Source organism: Martes martes (assembly GCF_963455335.1).
Source record: "Martes martes genome assembly, chromosome: 16".
Taxonomy (NCBI): domain Eukaryota; kingdom Metazoa; phylum Chordata; class Mammalia; order Carnivora; family Mustelidae; genus Martes; species Martes martes.
Genome location: NC_137904.1, coordinates 45,918,411 through 45,932,674, shown reverse-complemented (window position 1 = coordinate 45,932,674; position 14,264 = coordinate 45,918,411). Strand labels below are relative to the sequence as shown.

The window sequence follows — 14,264 nt, the reverse complement described above, 5'->3', positions numbered from 1 at the left end:
GAGAACTGGAGAGTCCCCCCGAGGTTACTGGCACAGACGAACTTTGGATACCTAGTTTGCGGGACCCAGAATGATAAGGCAGTTTCACAAGCAGCTTAGCGCAAGGATTCTCAAACCCTGCGGAGTCTGGGTGGCTGAGTCTGTTAAATGGCTGTCTTTGGCTCGGGTCGTGATCCCAGGATCCTGGGATCGAGCCCCACGTCAAGCTCCTTGCTTGGCGGGGAACCTGCTTCTCCCTCTCCCTCTGCCTGCCTGCAGCTCCCCTGCTTGTGCACACACTCTCTCTCTCTCTCTCAAAAAATACAATCCTTTAAAAAAAAAAGGATTCTCAAACCCTGATCCTCTGATGGGGACTGAGGGGGTGGTAGGGAATAACACCACCACTAGGACCTTGTTAGCTAAGCAGATTCTGGGGCCTGCTCCCCACATTCTGCATCAGAAACCAGGGGTGGGGCCCAGCAATCTGATTCCGAAGCAAGCTCCTGTTTGAGAACCACTGGCTTAGTGGAAGGGGCTGCTGATTGGTATAAACAGTTACCTGAGGTCTATCTATTTTGTCTCCAGGAGAGGTGACTCTTGGATCTCTTAAGGAAAACCAAGGTCCGTGGGCTGGTTAGTGGTTCTTATCTACAAGGTTGCAGCAGCTGGCTTCAGTTGACTCTAAAATGGCCCTTTAAATAAATACAAAGGACAAAGATTAAATTATATTAGCAGCCTAGGAGCAGAAGGGCCAGGCTGCTTAAAAAAAAAAAAAAAAGCTAGAGATTTTATTAATATTTAAATTGCAGTGAAACCCCAGCTGCAGCCTTCGACTCCAGCATAGAGATATGCAAATGGGGCTTTCTAAAGAAAGGCAATTTCAGACAGCCCGCAAGGTAACAAGAACAAATAAAACAAATGATTTTGTAATTTATCTTTATTGACTGATGGAGAGCAAGGCGAAGAGACAGCCCTCACCTAGCAAAAGCCAGCCACCAGCGGGTTCTCAGGGGAGAAGAGACGGCTGGCCTGGAGGGAGAAAGGCAGGCAAGACCCACCGAGTGGGGACAGGAACGCCCCAAGGAGGACAAAACAGAAGGAGGCAGACGGGAGGAGAAGAGGAGTCAATCAGAAGGGAAGAAAAACGGAAGGCCAGCCCTGGGTTCCGCGGACCATCTAATCTTACCAGCTCTCAGGGCCAACAGCAAAAGTGATCGTTAATGACTATCATTTGCCACATTCCTACTAAGTGCCATGCACTATTCCCAACCTACGAACGAGGAACAGGACACTTGGAGAGGCCAAGCAACTTGCCTGAGGTCACACGACAAAAGGGGTGGCAAAGCCTTGTTCGGAGAAAGATTTGTGGGGGGGCGAATCTGTGCTGGGAACCAGTCCTAGGAGGCGGTGAGTAACAATCACGTTAGTGATTGAGGGGAGACTACGTGCCCAGTTCCCTGGTAGCCTCTGTGTGCGTGTGCGCCGAGGTTGTGGAAGGGAGGGAGAAAAGACCCATTTCTGGCCTTCGGATTGCTTATTATTCAATGCGGGGGGCAAGAAAGCCACGGAAAATCCTTAGAGAATTGCGCCTTCTGGCTCAGAAGCCCTCTGGGGGTTATGTGGCAGCACCTCTGGGTGAGGCATCTCAAGCTGACCCTTGGAGCTTGGGTAGGATTTGGCTGGTGAAAAGGAAGCTGGGAGATTCCAGAAGGCCCAAGTGAGAACCCCTGCAGGTGGCGGAACCAGTGGAACCTGATCTGGAAAGAGTTGGGACAGTCTTCTGCGGATACCGAAGACTGTGTCTCTGACCGCCTCCCAACCCCTACAACCCCCACCCCTTCCCCTGGGCTTCCTAAACCGGCCGTCCCAAGCTGAAATCCAGCCTCTCCGGTGCCTCACCTGCTGCTTCCCTCTCAGGCACCCTGGCCACCAGACATGGCGACCCACAGGTTCCGCTCACACGGTAACTTGTCCTCAGCGAGTCCCGCTCTGCCATCGCCACAGGCCCAGTCCTGCCCACGACACCTCCTCCCTAGAACCTCCACTGATCTTTCTGGCCAGACTCTCTCCCCGTCCTGCAGAACACCCCAGAAGTTTGCTTTATTTAATGACACTTTCTTCCGTCAGTAAGTTATTTGTGTGTTTATTCTATTTTCTCCATTTGACTAGAACGTCCTTAGGGGCAAGATGAGTATGATTTTATCTTTGTTTGGAACCCAGCCCCAGTACCCAGCAGATGTTTTGTTAGGTACCCAATGAGGATTTGCTGAATGAATGATTTCAAGGATGAATGAATGGACACATTGAGTGAAGGGCTTATCCAACTGCCCCAACCCCACCCCACCAGGAACACTAGTCCCAGGGAAGCCCGTGAGAGTGCTAATTCCCTTCAGTCCTTCCCACCCACTTTTCTAGGATCCTGATTCACTCCAGAAACAGTGTAAGAAGTCTAAGTGTCGGGGTGTCTGGGTGGCTCAGTGGGTTAAACCTCTGTCTTTGGCTCAGGTCATGATCTCAGGGTCCTGGAATCAAGCCCCGCATTGGGCTCTCTACTCAGCGGAGAGCCTATTTCCACGCCCCTCTCTTCATGCCTGTCTGCCTACTTCTGATCTCTGCCCGACAAATAAATAAATAAATAAATAAGAAATCTAAGTGTCCAAGAATCACTTCTTCTCAGCCCACACCTACAGATTTCCTCTTTCTCTCTTGCCTACCATGATGCCTACTCCTTCGTGATTAATCAAGCCAACGCCCACACAGACGAGGACATCCATTTCCCCTACTCCTGTGTCTTCCAGCAAGGCCCCCTCCAGGCGGGATACTCTAGACAGATAAACGGCCGCCGCCATGCCTGGAGAGATAATTACGATGTTCCTGAGAATCTCTTCGCAAGTTCAAAGCACTGGCACAACTATTATTTCTCCCTCTTCACTTGTTCCCTGGGAGATGGCTAGGGTAAAAATTGTTATCCCCACTTTATAGGTGATAAAACTGAGGTCCTTGTCAAAGGTCATCCAGTGAATTGGTGGCAGAGCCAGAACTAACTAGCCCGGGACTCCCTATTCATTAGAACACAGATGAAAATACCCTCATTATGTTGTCTGGACTGGGTTTGTCTGGAAGAGAGGAAGTATGGACCCCAGTTGAGCAGGGATAGGGGCCAGAGAAGCTAAAAGAAAGTTTGTGACCCTGTAAAGTTTCTTTCTCTGCAGTGCTACAGCCGTTGGCACTGGTTAATTCCAGAAGAATCTTGTTCTGTTTTTGTTTTAAAACACGACCACACATCCTAGATGAGGGAATGGTGGGGAAAGGGTGAATCTGAAGGTAACACAGACACACAGGTAAGCAGGTGTTTGCCGTCTTCTCCTGAAAACGACATAAAAGCAAATGGTAGCGCATATTAGCAAGAGAAACTCAAGCTACAACTTCCGGGAGTCTTTCCAGCTGTTAAGCTGTATAGGTCTGTGGAATAAACTGGGCCACAAAGGTGTAAAATCTTTCCTTGGTTAAGTCTGTCCCTGGGGTCTGTGGAGGGGAGGCCTCCCGTGGTGGCTGAGGGCTCCTGGGGGTCTGTCTCAGGGCCCTCCAAAGCTGCCAAAGTGAGAAGCCTGCTAGTGGGATCATCCCCAAGCCCACAGGGCCTCTGAAAGTCATGGAAACGAAGATCTGTGCCAGAGCAGCCTCTGGTTTCTAACCAAATGCCAGAGAAATTAGGAAGAAAAAAAATTTTTTTTTCAATTTTTTTTTTTTTTTAAATTCAAGAGGCCATTTCCTAAAGATAGGGTCCCAGGGCTATGTTGTAGGAAAGCAGTGATGCTCTCTCCTGTCTTCTCCTCAGACTCCATGCTAAAGCACAGGGCTCGTCCCCTTCAATCCCAGGCCCACTCTGGGCTTTTCTCAGCCTTTACCCCAACACCAGCCTCCATTACTCCTGGACTCCGCTGAGGCCCAGCAGCTTCCCCGGGGCCCCTGGAGGCTGGGGGTGTGGAGAGGGCCAGGGGGGTATGACACCCGAGCCCAGAGAGGGAGTGGCCGTGCTACATGAGGACCGCGTGAAATGCCATAGAATTGTACAGCTCGAAATGGTTAGTGGTGTGTCATATGCATTTCAGCCCAGGTAAAAACAAAAACTGAGCTGCCCTGGTTCCCCTTTGGGGTGGGCTGAGAAGCCGGCCAACCGAGAGCTGAGGCTTCCTTGCAGAGAGTGGCAGCAAGTGACCATGGGAAGGCCCGTCTGCCCACAACCCACCTTGTCCAGGACCAAATGGGAACTGGGGTCTAGGGAGACAGGTCCATGGGGGGCCGCCCGGGGTCTGGGCAGAAGAGAGGCACTCAGGGAAAGCCAGGTCGCTGCAGCCGCCGCTCATTTGCATCATAAGTGATTGGTTTTCCCTGCTCGTCCCTCATTAGGACACAATGGACAGTTGTGTGCTGGTGCAGCAGATCCATTTACCCAGGGAGAGAAGAGATGAGCAAGAGTGCCTGGCGGGCCCTAGAGAGGGGGGTAGGTGTGGGGGTGGCCGCCTGTCCTCCCCTGCTCCCTGGGGCCTCTGGGACTCTCAGGTTCTCGCACACGCAGCTGGGACCTTAGGGAGTAACCTGAGTCCCTCATTTTACAGATGGGGAGACTGAGGTAGTAAGAGGGGGGGGAGACTTCTGAGGCCAAGTTCAAGGCAGAACTTGAAATCTACCATCACTTCCCTCTCCCTTATCCACCTTGTCCCTCTCTTCCTGCCCATCTCCCTCTTGTTTCTTTCCCTCCCGATTTCCAGGCAGCTGGGATAATTACTAAACTTCTAATTAACCCCTGCCCTAACACGGGTGGGGCTGGCAGGAGAGGCAGCAATTTTGAACCTATCTTGGTGTGTTTGGCGGAATCCGTAGAGGGGGGAGAACTGATATGTGTTGGACCTATTAGAACCTGGCACTAGGATAGACATTTGACATGGTTTATCTCATTGCATCTTTTCAGTCTTGCAAGGTAGATGTTCTTGGAGCAGAGGAGAATCGGAGAGGCTCAGAGAGGTTGGGAAACATCCAGAACACCCAGCAGGCAAATGATAGCTGTCTAAATCCAGAATCCCTGTTTTTCTGCCCCACACCCTGGCATAGGGGCTAAAGCGGGTTGTGAGGTTCACTGATTCCGGGCTCCTGGCTGGCACAACGTTGCTGAAGGAGGCCGCTGCTTTGTTGCTCCCCCTAGGCTGCACCTTTCCCCACAACCCTCTCTACCTTCTGGCTCCCACCTTCTTCTGGGCCCCTTTTGCCTGGTGGTGAAGTCTCACAGAGGTAAGCTTAGGCCCCCCAGGGGGTCCGGGGGGCCTGGGGGGACTGTGATCAAGAGGAAGAAGCCAGGGGCACCTGGTGGCTCAGTGGGTTAAGCGTCTGCCTTCGGCTTGGGTCCTGATCTCAGGGTCCTGGGATGGAGCCCCCACATTGGACTCCCTGCTCAGCGGGGAGTCTGTTTCTCCCTCTCGCCCCCTCCCCCCACCCCACTTGTGCTTGTGCTCTCTCTCTCTGTCAAATAAATAAATAAAATCTTAAAAAAAAACAAAAAAACAGGGAGTAACTGACAAACCTAGCTCCAGACCCTCTAGGTCTCCCTCCTGCTGCCACCCTTGTTCCCTGTCTGCTCCTCCTCTTTGTGGGTCAAACTTGCCAGCATCTGTGTCTGTCTCATTGTGTTCTGGGGACAGGGGAGAGTCAGGCAGGGTGGTGGGGGGAGGGAAGGGTGGAGGGTGAGTGGGTGTCTGTGTGCATGAACATAAGGCCTCCGGGTTCATTCTGACACTGAATGAAAAACTCACCAATTATTCGTCCAATCTCATTAATATGCAGACAGACATCTGTTATTTCGGAGTCAACAGCAGAGGCATTTTCGTGGGGGGAGGGGCGCTCCCGCACATGCCCCTTTTTCCTTGGGCTGCTGGGGTGGGCAGCTGCTGGGAGCCACCACACCCGCCTGGACCTGGAGCCTCCCCTCTCTCTGACCCTCACCCCCACCCACGAGGAGAGAATGTCGGGATTTACTAGAGATGGAGACAGACCCCGCTGGAAGGAGGAAGGTGGGAGAGGGGCTGCACTGTGGTGAAGGAACTCTTTTGTTGGCAGAGAGGGAAAGGGGGTTGGGGGGACACCACAGAAGAGCCAAAGTCCCCTTTCTTGGGGAAGTGAGTGTGGAGGGGACGGAGACAGCTGTACCAGGATTGTCTGCTAGAGTCCTGGTGACCACGGGGAACCTCAGGGACATGACCCCTTCCCCCACCTCCCTCAGCCTGCAGGACCACTGCAAGGCTGTCTGGGGTGAGGTCACCATGGCAACGTGGAGTTCTCTCTCAGAGACTTCGGTAAAGTTTATGGGGGAGTTCAGAAAGTCGGGGACCAAATGACTTCAACCTTTGGAGGAGTCATTAACAGCTCTGTCTAGGCCTCAGGATAGATGAGGGAACAACACAGAGACCTCCCCCTTCCTGTCTTTTGGCGTTCCTTCAGACTCTCAATCCTGGGCTCAAGGAGCCTCCTCCAAGAGGCCTCTCCTGATTCTTTGGGGCAGGCTCAGAAGTGGTCAGGATGTCAAAGCTGTAAGGAATAAAGTTGACCCCAACTCAGCCACCAATAAAGGGTCCAACAGCTCTCCTCTTTCTCCTCTCTGACTCTTCCTCAACGACACAGCAAAGGCGATGTGGTCATCAGCCCTTTTCCAGGTGTGAAGCCAGAGGTTCAGACCCGTGCAGAACCTCACCAAAGGCTCCCCAGGGAGGACGTGGCAGAGCTGAAAGCCAGGACCTCTGCTTCCAGATCTCCAGCTCTTTTTCATGACTGTCCCTTGGGGGAAGGCTGCAGTCCTAAGGGGATGACCCCTCAGTCAGCTGAAGCGTTTCAGGGGTTATTAGACCATGTCCCAGCCCCTCGCTTCACCCCTTCTTCCTTCCTCCCTCCAGGGCAGGCTGATTGGGGGGGGTGGGGGTGGTGGGGGTGGTAAGAAACCCTGGCAGCATCACAGCGTGATTAGTTGTTTATTTCATTAAATGATTAACGAGGCTACATTGTTTCCCAAACGGGTGCCTAATTTGTGGGGGAAACAGCTGCGGAGGAGGAAGCTGGGTCTGACTGGGTCTGACTCCTGCATCTGGGCTGGGGGTGGGGTTAGAGTCCTCTCCCTCCAGCCTGCCAGGGCCTTTGAGGATCTAAAAACAGCCCCGTTCCCTCCTCCCATCCACTGGGCTCCTCAGCCCAGCAACACAGCCCCCTCCCCGGAAATCAAACCTCTGGCAACCCAGACCTGCAGAGGAGACCATGACCTATTCCCGGTGGTATTAGAAATGGATTGAACTTTGGGGGCTCCTCCGCTGATTTATTTTCCTAATTATGTTTGCTTTAGGCGGATACTGAAATGCTTCTGCATCGCCTGAGCGAGGCAGGAGAGGGCAGTTGGGAGAAGGGAGGGGCCCAGATGCTCTGCACTTTGGTGGCTATAGGCTTGGGTTGGCTTTGTATCAAAGTCCAAAGTGGGGGAAAAAAGCCATGGTCCCAAATACCAGGTTGGAGGTGGGGCAGGTCCCCTAAGGGGAGGGTTCAGACCTCAGAGCCCCCCTGCTGGGCCACAGCCCTCTCCAGCTCCCCATCGGGATCCCAGAGGAGGGTCTTGGAGTCAGCTCCTAACCTTAGTCTGGGTGCCCAGTACCCTTGAAGCTGTCCCAGAATCCTTGAGGAGATTAGCTGAGATGGACCAGGACAGGGTCCTATAGGAGAGAAAGGGAAAGGGGTGTCTGATGAGCCAGCAGTGGGTGGGGTTCCTTTCCTCTCGAGACTGGGCCCTGGCATAGGGAAGGAGAAGCTGTTTTAAAGGACTCTCGGGGCGCCTGGGTGGCTCAGTCATTAAGTGTCTGCCTTCAGCTCAGGTCATGATCCCAGGGTCCTGGGATTGAGCCCTGTATCGTGCTCCCTGCTCCACGGCTAGAAGCCTGCTTCTTCCTCTCCCACTCTCCCTGCTTGTGTTCCTTCTCTCACTGTGTCTCTCTCTGTCAAATAAATAAAATCTTTAAAAATTAAAAAATAATAATAATAAAGGACACACCTCAGAGCCAGATCTCCCCAGCCCCCATCCCCTCATCCAGATACTTGTCTATCCAAAAGCCAAATCTGATCCCTTCATTCTCTGCTTGAAATCCTTGGTGCCTCCTCACATCCTCAGAACGAAGACCTGGTTCCTTTGTGGGCCCTGCGGTGGCCTTGATGTACCTTCCTGGCCTTGTCTTCTGCCCTCCTTGCCATGGCAGTCCCCCAACTGTGCCACACTCTTGCTCTTTGCCACATGTCTGCCCATGCTATACCCTCTGCCCAGAGTGCCTTTCCTACCCCTTCCATGCCCGCCATACAAACCCCTGTGCAGCCCGCAGGCCCTGGCTCATAGGATTGGGTGCCCTGCCACACACAAGGCTCTGTCACACCTGGGGTACCTCTCTTCCCCATTGGGCTGGCCTCCGGAGCACAGAGTCTGGTCCTTTCACAATCCCAAGCTGGTGTCTGGCACAGTCGGTGCTTAGGGCATAGCCTCTGAATGAATGAGAGAGGGATGGGCTGCGAATTCGGGGGGAACCCAGCAGATGGGAGGGTGCGGTTTGTGTTCTCTCCCAGAATGTGTCTGGAAGAACTGGCGGGGGCTGGGGGAGGGGAGCGCCAGGGATGGTTCCTGGGGGAGAATGTCACCGAAAAGAGGCCAGTGGGACCAGAGCCAGGGAGGGAATACAGGACAATGTGAAACCAGACTCCCAAGAAAACAGACCAGCACTGTCTTTCCGGGCAACAAGAGCTCCAGCCAGCCCCTCCACAGGCTTTCCTCCTCTCTGGGGTTGGGGTTGGGGGGGCAGCGGGCAGTGACCTTAACTCACAGCTGAGGTCCCCTCCAAAATCATCCGGGAGCTCAAGACTGAAAAGAGGTGATAGCCCCTGCCCCCACCTCCGAGAAACCCCAGAATCAAACTACTGTCCCCTTGGGTAACTCACTGCACAGAAGAGTCAGCTTCTGTGGCGGGAAGGCTTTTGAAACTTTCCCTACCCCCACAACTCCTGGAGCACTAGCAGATTCCAAACTGAGGGGTGGAGATGGTGTAAGAGGGGCCTGGACCACTTCAGCAAGACCCTTCCCACGGGAGCAGGGGGCCCCAGCTGGGCTGAGGAATGAATTGCACATCAGTTTACTTTAAACCCCCCAGATGGCCTTAGGATTGTCTGGCTCATTAACTGAGATGAATATTCCCAAGATCTCTCACTCCCCCACCTCTGGCTCCTAAAAGGACACTGCTAATCCCACCCTTGGCTTTTTTTCCTCTGTGGGCACAGACAAGTAAGTTCTTCCTGAAGTCTAACTTCCCTTCCTGCTGCTAGAAACTGGTAGATTGGGTTTTTTAGGAAGCAACAAAACTAAAGCCACAGCTGTTTTCCATGGACATGGGCTTTATTTGGGGACAGTTGAGGGAAGGGATTGAGGGAGCTAGGACTGTGGGTACACGGGGGGAGGGGCTTCTCAACTTGCTTTTTAATTTAGCGCGCGTTGCCTGGAGGTTAGGATGAGTGAGAACAGCAGTGGAAGGGAAAGGAGAAGAAAAGCGAAGGTCATAGAATGGACACTTTCCTTACAGAAGGAAGCCAGGGCCAGGATATGGATACTGGGGGTGGGGAGGGAAGGCACCCTTCATAGACTAAGCCTCCACCCCACCGAAGTCACTGCTTGATGCCAGCTTCCCCAGCCCCCTCTCCAGCCCAGCTCCCAGCCCAGATGCCTGTCCTGCTGGCTTCCACCACTTCCCGTGGAGAGGAGGGGGATGAGGACATGGGGAATGGTGGCACCCTTCTGCCTTCGGCTCCCCTGCCCAGGAGGATCGCTCCCTTGGCCTGCTCTGAAGTCTCTGCCCGAGTCAGGCAGTCAGGAGGTCAGGTGCAGCAGGGGAAGAGCTGTGCCCTCTCCGCCCCTCCTTACGCTCTGCCTCATCCCGGACCCTCACATGAGGTTGCAGCTCTTGGCTCGATCCTTGTGTATCTCGCTCTCGGTCCCGGTTCCCTGGTCCGACCGGCCCGCCAGCTGTGCAGGTCTCTGCAGTCCACGGCGTGAGTCAGTACGACGCAGCTGCCTATGGCCACGGCCAAGTGAGGCCACTGTGGCCACATGGAAGACATCCCTGACGCTGCGCTCAGAGGACCGGGAGGAACACTCCACGTAGGACACAGCACCTACCTGCTTGGCCAGCACAGTGCCCTGGAAGGATGGAGCATGGAGGCAGTCATGGGCCTTAGCCTGCAGCTCCTCGAGGGGCAGGGAGGCTGAGGGCACGGGGGTGGGGGTGGGGGGGTGGGGAAGTGGTCAAGGGATCACATTGGAGGTCAAAGGTCAGAGGCCAGGTAGGGGAGGAGCCAAGTAAGATGTTTTCAAATCAGAGATAGGGGCAGAGGTGAGAGGTCGAGGCTAGGATTAGGTCAGAGGTCAGGAGTCCCACCTGCTCATGCGTAACAGGGATAAGCCTCTGCTTGGACAGCTCCCTCAGTGTGGCCAGGTCGGTGCGCATGTCCAGTTTACAGCCAACCAGCACAACCTTGGCATTGGGGCAAAACTCCTGAGTCTCCCCTTGCCACTATTTGGGGGAAGAAAAGAGTTACGGAGGGGTGGGGTGGGAAGAGGCACACGGTGAACCCTTGCTCCATGCCAGGAGAGCACCCTTCCTCACATCATGCAGAAACCATGCACCCCTCTCAACTCTGCCTTGCAAGCAAGAAGGTGGGGATGGTGGGCTTGGGCTAGAAGCGGGATGGGGTGTAGAAGAAGGGGAGGGAGGACAGACAGGGCCGGGGTAGGGCTGTAGGATCAGGGGCCCTACTTCTCTCAGTAGCCATGAAGGGTCTACAGGGTCTACAGGCCTGAAACCTTCCCATTCCCAACCCCTTTCCCAGATTTGTTCCTGAGAACAGACCAATCTGCCCTTCCTCCCCCACCTGGGAACTAGGGCTCTTAGCTGACTTCTGTCCATTCAACAGGGGCTTTTCTCATGGAAATAGAGGCCTGGAGAGGGGACCACAGGGCTCTCCTGAGCTCCTGAAGCAGCATTCCCATTCCCTCCATCTGGTGCTCCCAAACCCAAGGAGACAGGGAGGATGGATAAGGAATCCCTTGAGTACTTCTCCCTGCCCTCCTCTATCTCCCCCAGATGCTGAATCCAGCTCTGAGGACAGACTTCCAGGAAGGGGGGGGGTCAGGAGTAGAGGGTGAGGGGAATGGGGAAGGATGAGAGCTTCACACACTCTCCAGCTGATGACCATGCCCTAGGCATCACTCCTTCCTTCTGGCCCATGTTGTATCAGGACCATGGTTTCTGGTCCCCCTCAGTCTAGCTGTCCTGCTTCCCCAGGCTCCCACCTTCTTGAGGACACTGTCCAGTGTTTCTGGTCGGCTAATGTCGAAGCAGATGAGCACAGCATCTGAATCAGGATAGGCCAGAGGCCGGACGTTATCATAGTAAGAGGAACCTGAGAGAAGACAGGGAGGGAGGGGACACGCAAGGGTTCCGAGTGGGTGGGAGCCCTGGAAGGAAATGGGAGACCTTACCAACCCTTGAGATGCTCGCTAGGAGCAGAGAATGGAAAAGAGCAATAATTAATACCCATCAAGGAGTCTGGGTTTCTCCAAGGAGGGGAGCAGGCAGACGGAAGGTTAGATGGCAGAAAACAGCTCGCCACTTCCCTAGGGGCTTCTCTAAAAGTAATCATTCTTAATCTTTTCTGAGTCTTTGAGAAGCTCATGAAATCTCTCAACATTCTCAAAATTCTGCATGTGCTTTCTGGGCTTTGACAGACATCTTCCAAAGCCCTCCAGGGGAGCTGAGTGAAATAAAAACCCTTCTCCTTTTTTGGAGAAGGGGGAGGGGCAGGGGCAGAGTTCTCCCACCCACTTGGGACATCTCAGATTTCTATACTTCAGTCTAGAATGAGTTCCCCACCTGCAAAGAAATTCTAAATGTTTTTTCTAAACCCAGCCCTATCTCCTAAGAAACATGTTCCAAAATAAATCCATTCCTCCCAACTTTCCCAGGTAGGCAGAATCCAGCTGGGAGGATTGGATACTGGGCTTTCTCCCACAGGACAAGGTTTCTATGTGTCTCTGCAAGCTCTGCCTCAGTTTCTCCGGCTTTAAGCAGAAAATTGGGTTTCCTTCCTCCTCAGATTGGATGGATGGACTGGGCTTAACTGGAGCCTAAGGGTCTAGCCAAGGGAGGGGCAAGGGTGGGGGCCGAGGAAGTCAGGGTGACCCCCCCGGGACTTGGCTACCTGAAGTGTCCCACATGTTGAGCTCTATGCGGCGCTTGTCGATCTCAAAGCTCGCGGTGTAGTTCTCAAACACGGTGGGGACATAACTCTGCAGAGAGAGATGGGTCAAGATGAGATCCTTTAGTCTCCATCCCAGACAAATGCCATCCTCGCTCCCACACACCGTGCAGCCCAACCCCTGGACACAAGTTGGTCTGGTGTTGGGCAAAGGGGAGATCCCGGGAGCGGCCGCCTCAGCGGAATATCCACTAGGTTCCCAGACCCCCTCCCGGTCTCTTCAGCCCCTAGTTCTTCCCCTCTCCAATGCCCAGGACCCCCGACATTCCCCTAGTGTCCCCTCCTGGATCCTCTGGTTCTCCCAAACCCCATTCTTCTTATCCTGCTCCCCAATTCCTCCCACCCCAATCTTCTGCAGTCCCCCAGAGCTCCCAATGTCTCCCTCGGTCCCTGGTTTTCCAAGCCCCTCTCTCTAGACCTTGGTTACCCCGGCACCCATCTCGGTCCGTCCCTAGGGCCCTAATCACCCACCCCCGCGTCCTCAGCGCCCTCCTCTCGAGACACGGGTCCCTCACCCCGGGGTAGGCGTCCTTGGCGAACACCTGCAGCAGCGCCGTCTTGCCGCACTCCGCGTCCCCCACCACCACGATCTTGCAGCGGCCGCTCTGCCCCTCCATAGTCCCGGCTACGCGCCGGCCCCCTGCGCAGCCCCCCTCCGGGGCCCCGCTGCCGCCTCCCCCGCCGCTGCAGCTGCAGCCGCTCGGGCCGCCGACACCGGCATCTCGCGGGCCCGCGCCGAGCCCCCGCCCGGGGCCGCGGCCCCCCCTCAGCCCCGCCCCCAGCCCGACGGCCGCGCCCCCGGCCCCGCCTCCCGCCCGCGCAGCCGGGGGGGGCGGGGCCCAGAGGAGCTGGGCGGGGCCCGGGGAATCCGAGGGCCCGGAGCAGGGTTCCAGCGCGCGGGGGTGATCTGGGGAACCCTTCTAGGTTTGGGGTGGGCCGAGCCGGGCTTATTTGACTATTTTGACTTTTTTGGAGAGGGGCGCGGGGTAGAGTTCGGGCGAAGTTCTGAGGTGTAGGGCGAAAGCAGCAAACGCGCGAGGCTCGGGCCTTCTGCGTGCCCACGCGTACACGCCGGTGTGCTAGTGCGGACAAGCGCGGGGGCAGCCATCCACTTCCTGAACATGAGGGGGCGCGAGATGGTAGAGAAGGAGGGAGTCTTTTTGGTTCGTTCTTCCCCCTCCTCTCTCAACGTCCCGGCAGGGAGTCTTGGGGATATGAGGATATGGACTCCAGCACACCCACCCGGTCAATGGTGACATCATGGCTTTCCGTCCCCATAGCAACGGACGGCCTAGTCTGGGGCTGGGGTGTCTCAACCGCGGGCCTGGACTAACAGGGAAGTGTGGACTAGTTTCTCCAGCCGAGCTCAGGGTGGAAAGTTTTGGGGGAGCTGCGTCCTCTGGTGGATACTTAGGGGAGACAGAGATGGGGAGGAAGATAGACTTGCCTACAGTGACAGCCCTGATGGAGCCAGAGACAAGCTCTAGTCATTTAAGGCTTGATTCGGAGTCTAACGATAATCACACCACTGTTTCGCGCTTGCATGACATCTTTTACCCTGTAAAAGCGCTTCGTTAAATCGCTATACTCCATTTAATTTTATCTTTTAGAACAAGCAATATCATCACCATTTTACAGAAGGGAAAGTTGAGGCACAGAGCTTTAACAGTCAGATGGAAAGTTTTAAAGACTCGGTCTCCCTGCTCCAAGTTGCCACTGCAAGACCACAAGAATGGGTCACATATGGGTAGAGTTTGAGCCTGAAGAACAACTTAGTTGTGTTTTAGGCCACAGGTGGCTGGCTCCCCAAATCTGATGTAAGCTCAGGTTTTGTGATCGTCCTTCAGACCGTCCTTTTACATATTAACTTGCATAAGGTTTATTATGAATAAATAAGAAAATTAAGTCGCAGT

General features: G+C 54.6%; 1 protein-coding gene across 1 annotated transcript; it reads right to left on the bottom strand.

Moving 5' to 3' along the window:
• Window positions 1-9,421: 9,421 nt before the first annotated feature.
• On the bottom strand, window positions 9,422-13,069 carry RND2 (Rho family GTPase 2). The gene is made up of 5 exons (XM_080827430.1): window positions 12,867-13,069; window positions 12,295-12,382; window positions 11,387-11,496; window positions 10,473-10,607; window positions 9,422-10,234 (listed from the first exon to the last, which is right to left on the bottom strand). Exons 1-5 carry the CDS (start codon window positions 12,966-12,968, stop codon window positions 9,980-9,982), a joined length of 690 nt encoding a protein of 229 aa, XP_080683556.1. The 5' UTR covers window positions 12,969-13,069; the 3' UTR covers window positions 9,422-9,979.
• Window positions 13,070-14,264: the final 1,195 nt, after the last annotated feature.

Coding starts and splice junctions, on each gene's coding strand:
- RND2 (XM_080827430.1), bottom strand. CDS start 12,968: ATGGAGGGGCAGAGCGGCCGCTGCAAGATCGTGGTGGTGGGGGACGCG. Junction 10,608..11,386: donor TGGACAGTGTCCTCAAGAAG/GTGGGAGCCTGG, acceptor TCCCCCAAATAG/TGGCAAGGGGAGACTCAGGA. Junction 10,235..10,472: donor TCCCTGTTACGCATGAGCAG/GTGGGACTCCTG, acceptor CCATCCTTCCAG/GGCACTGTGCTGGCCAAGCA.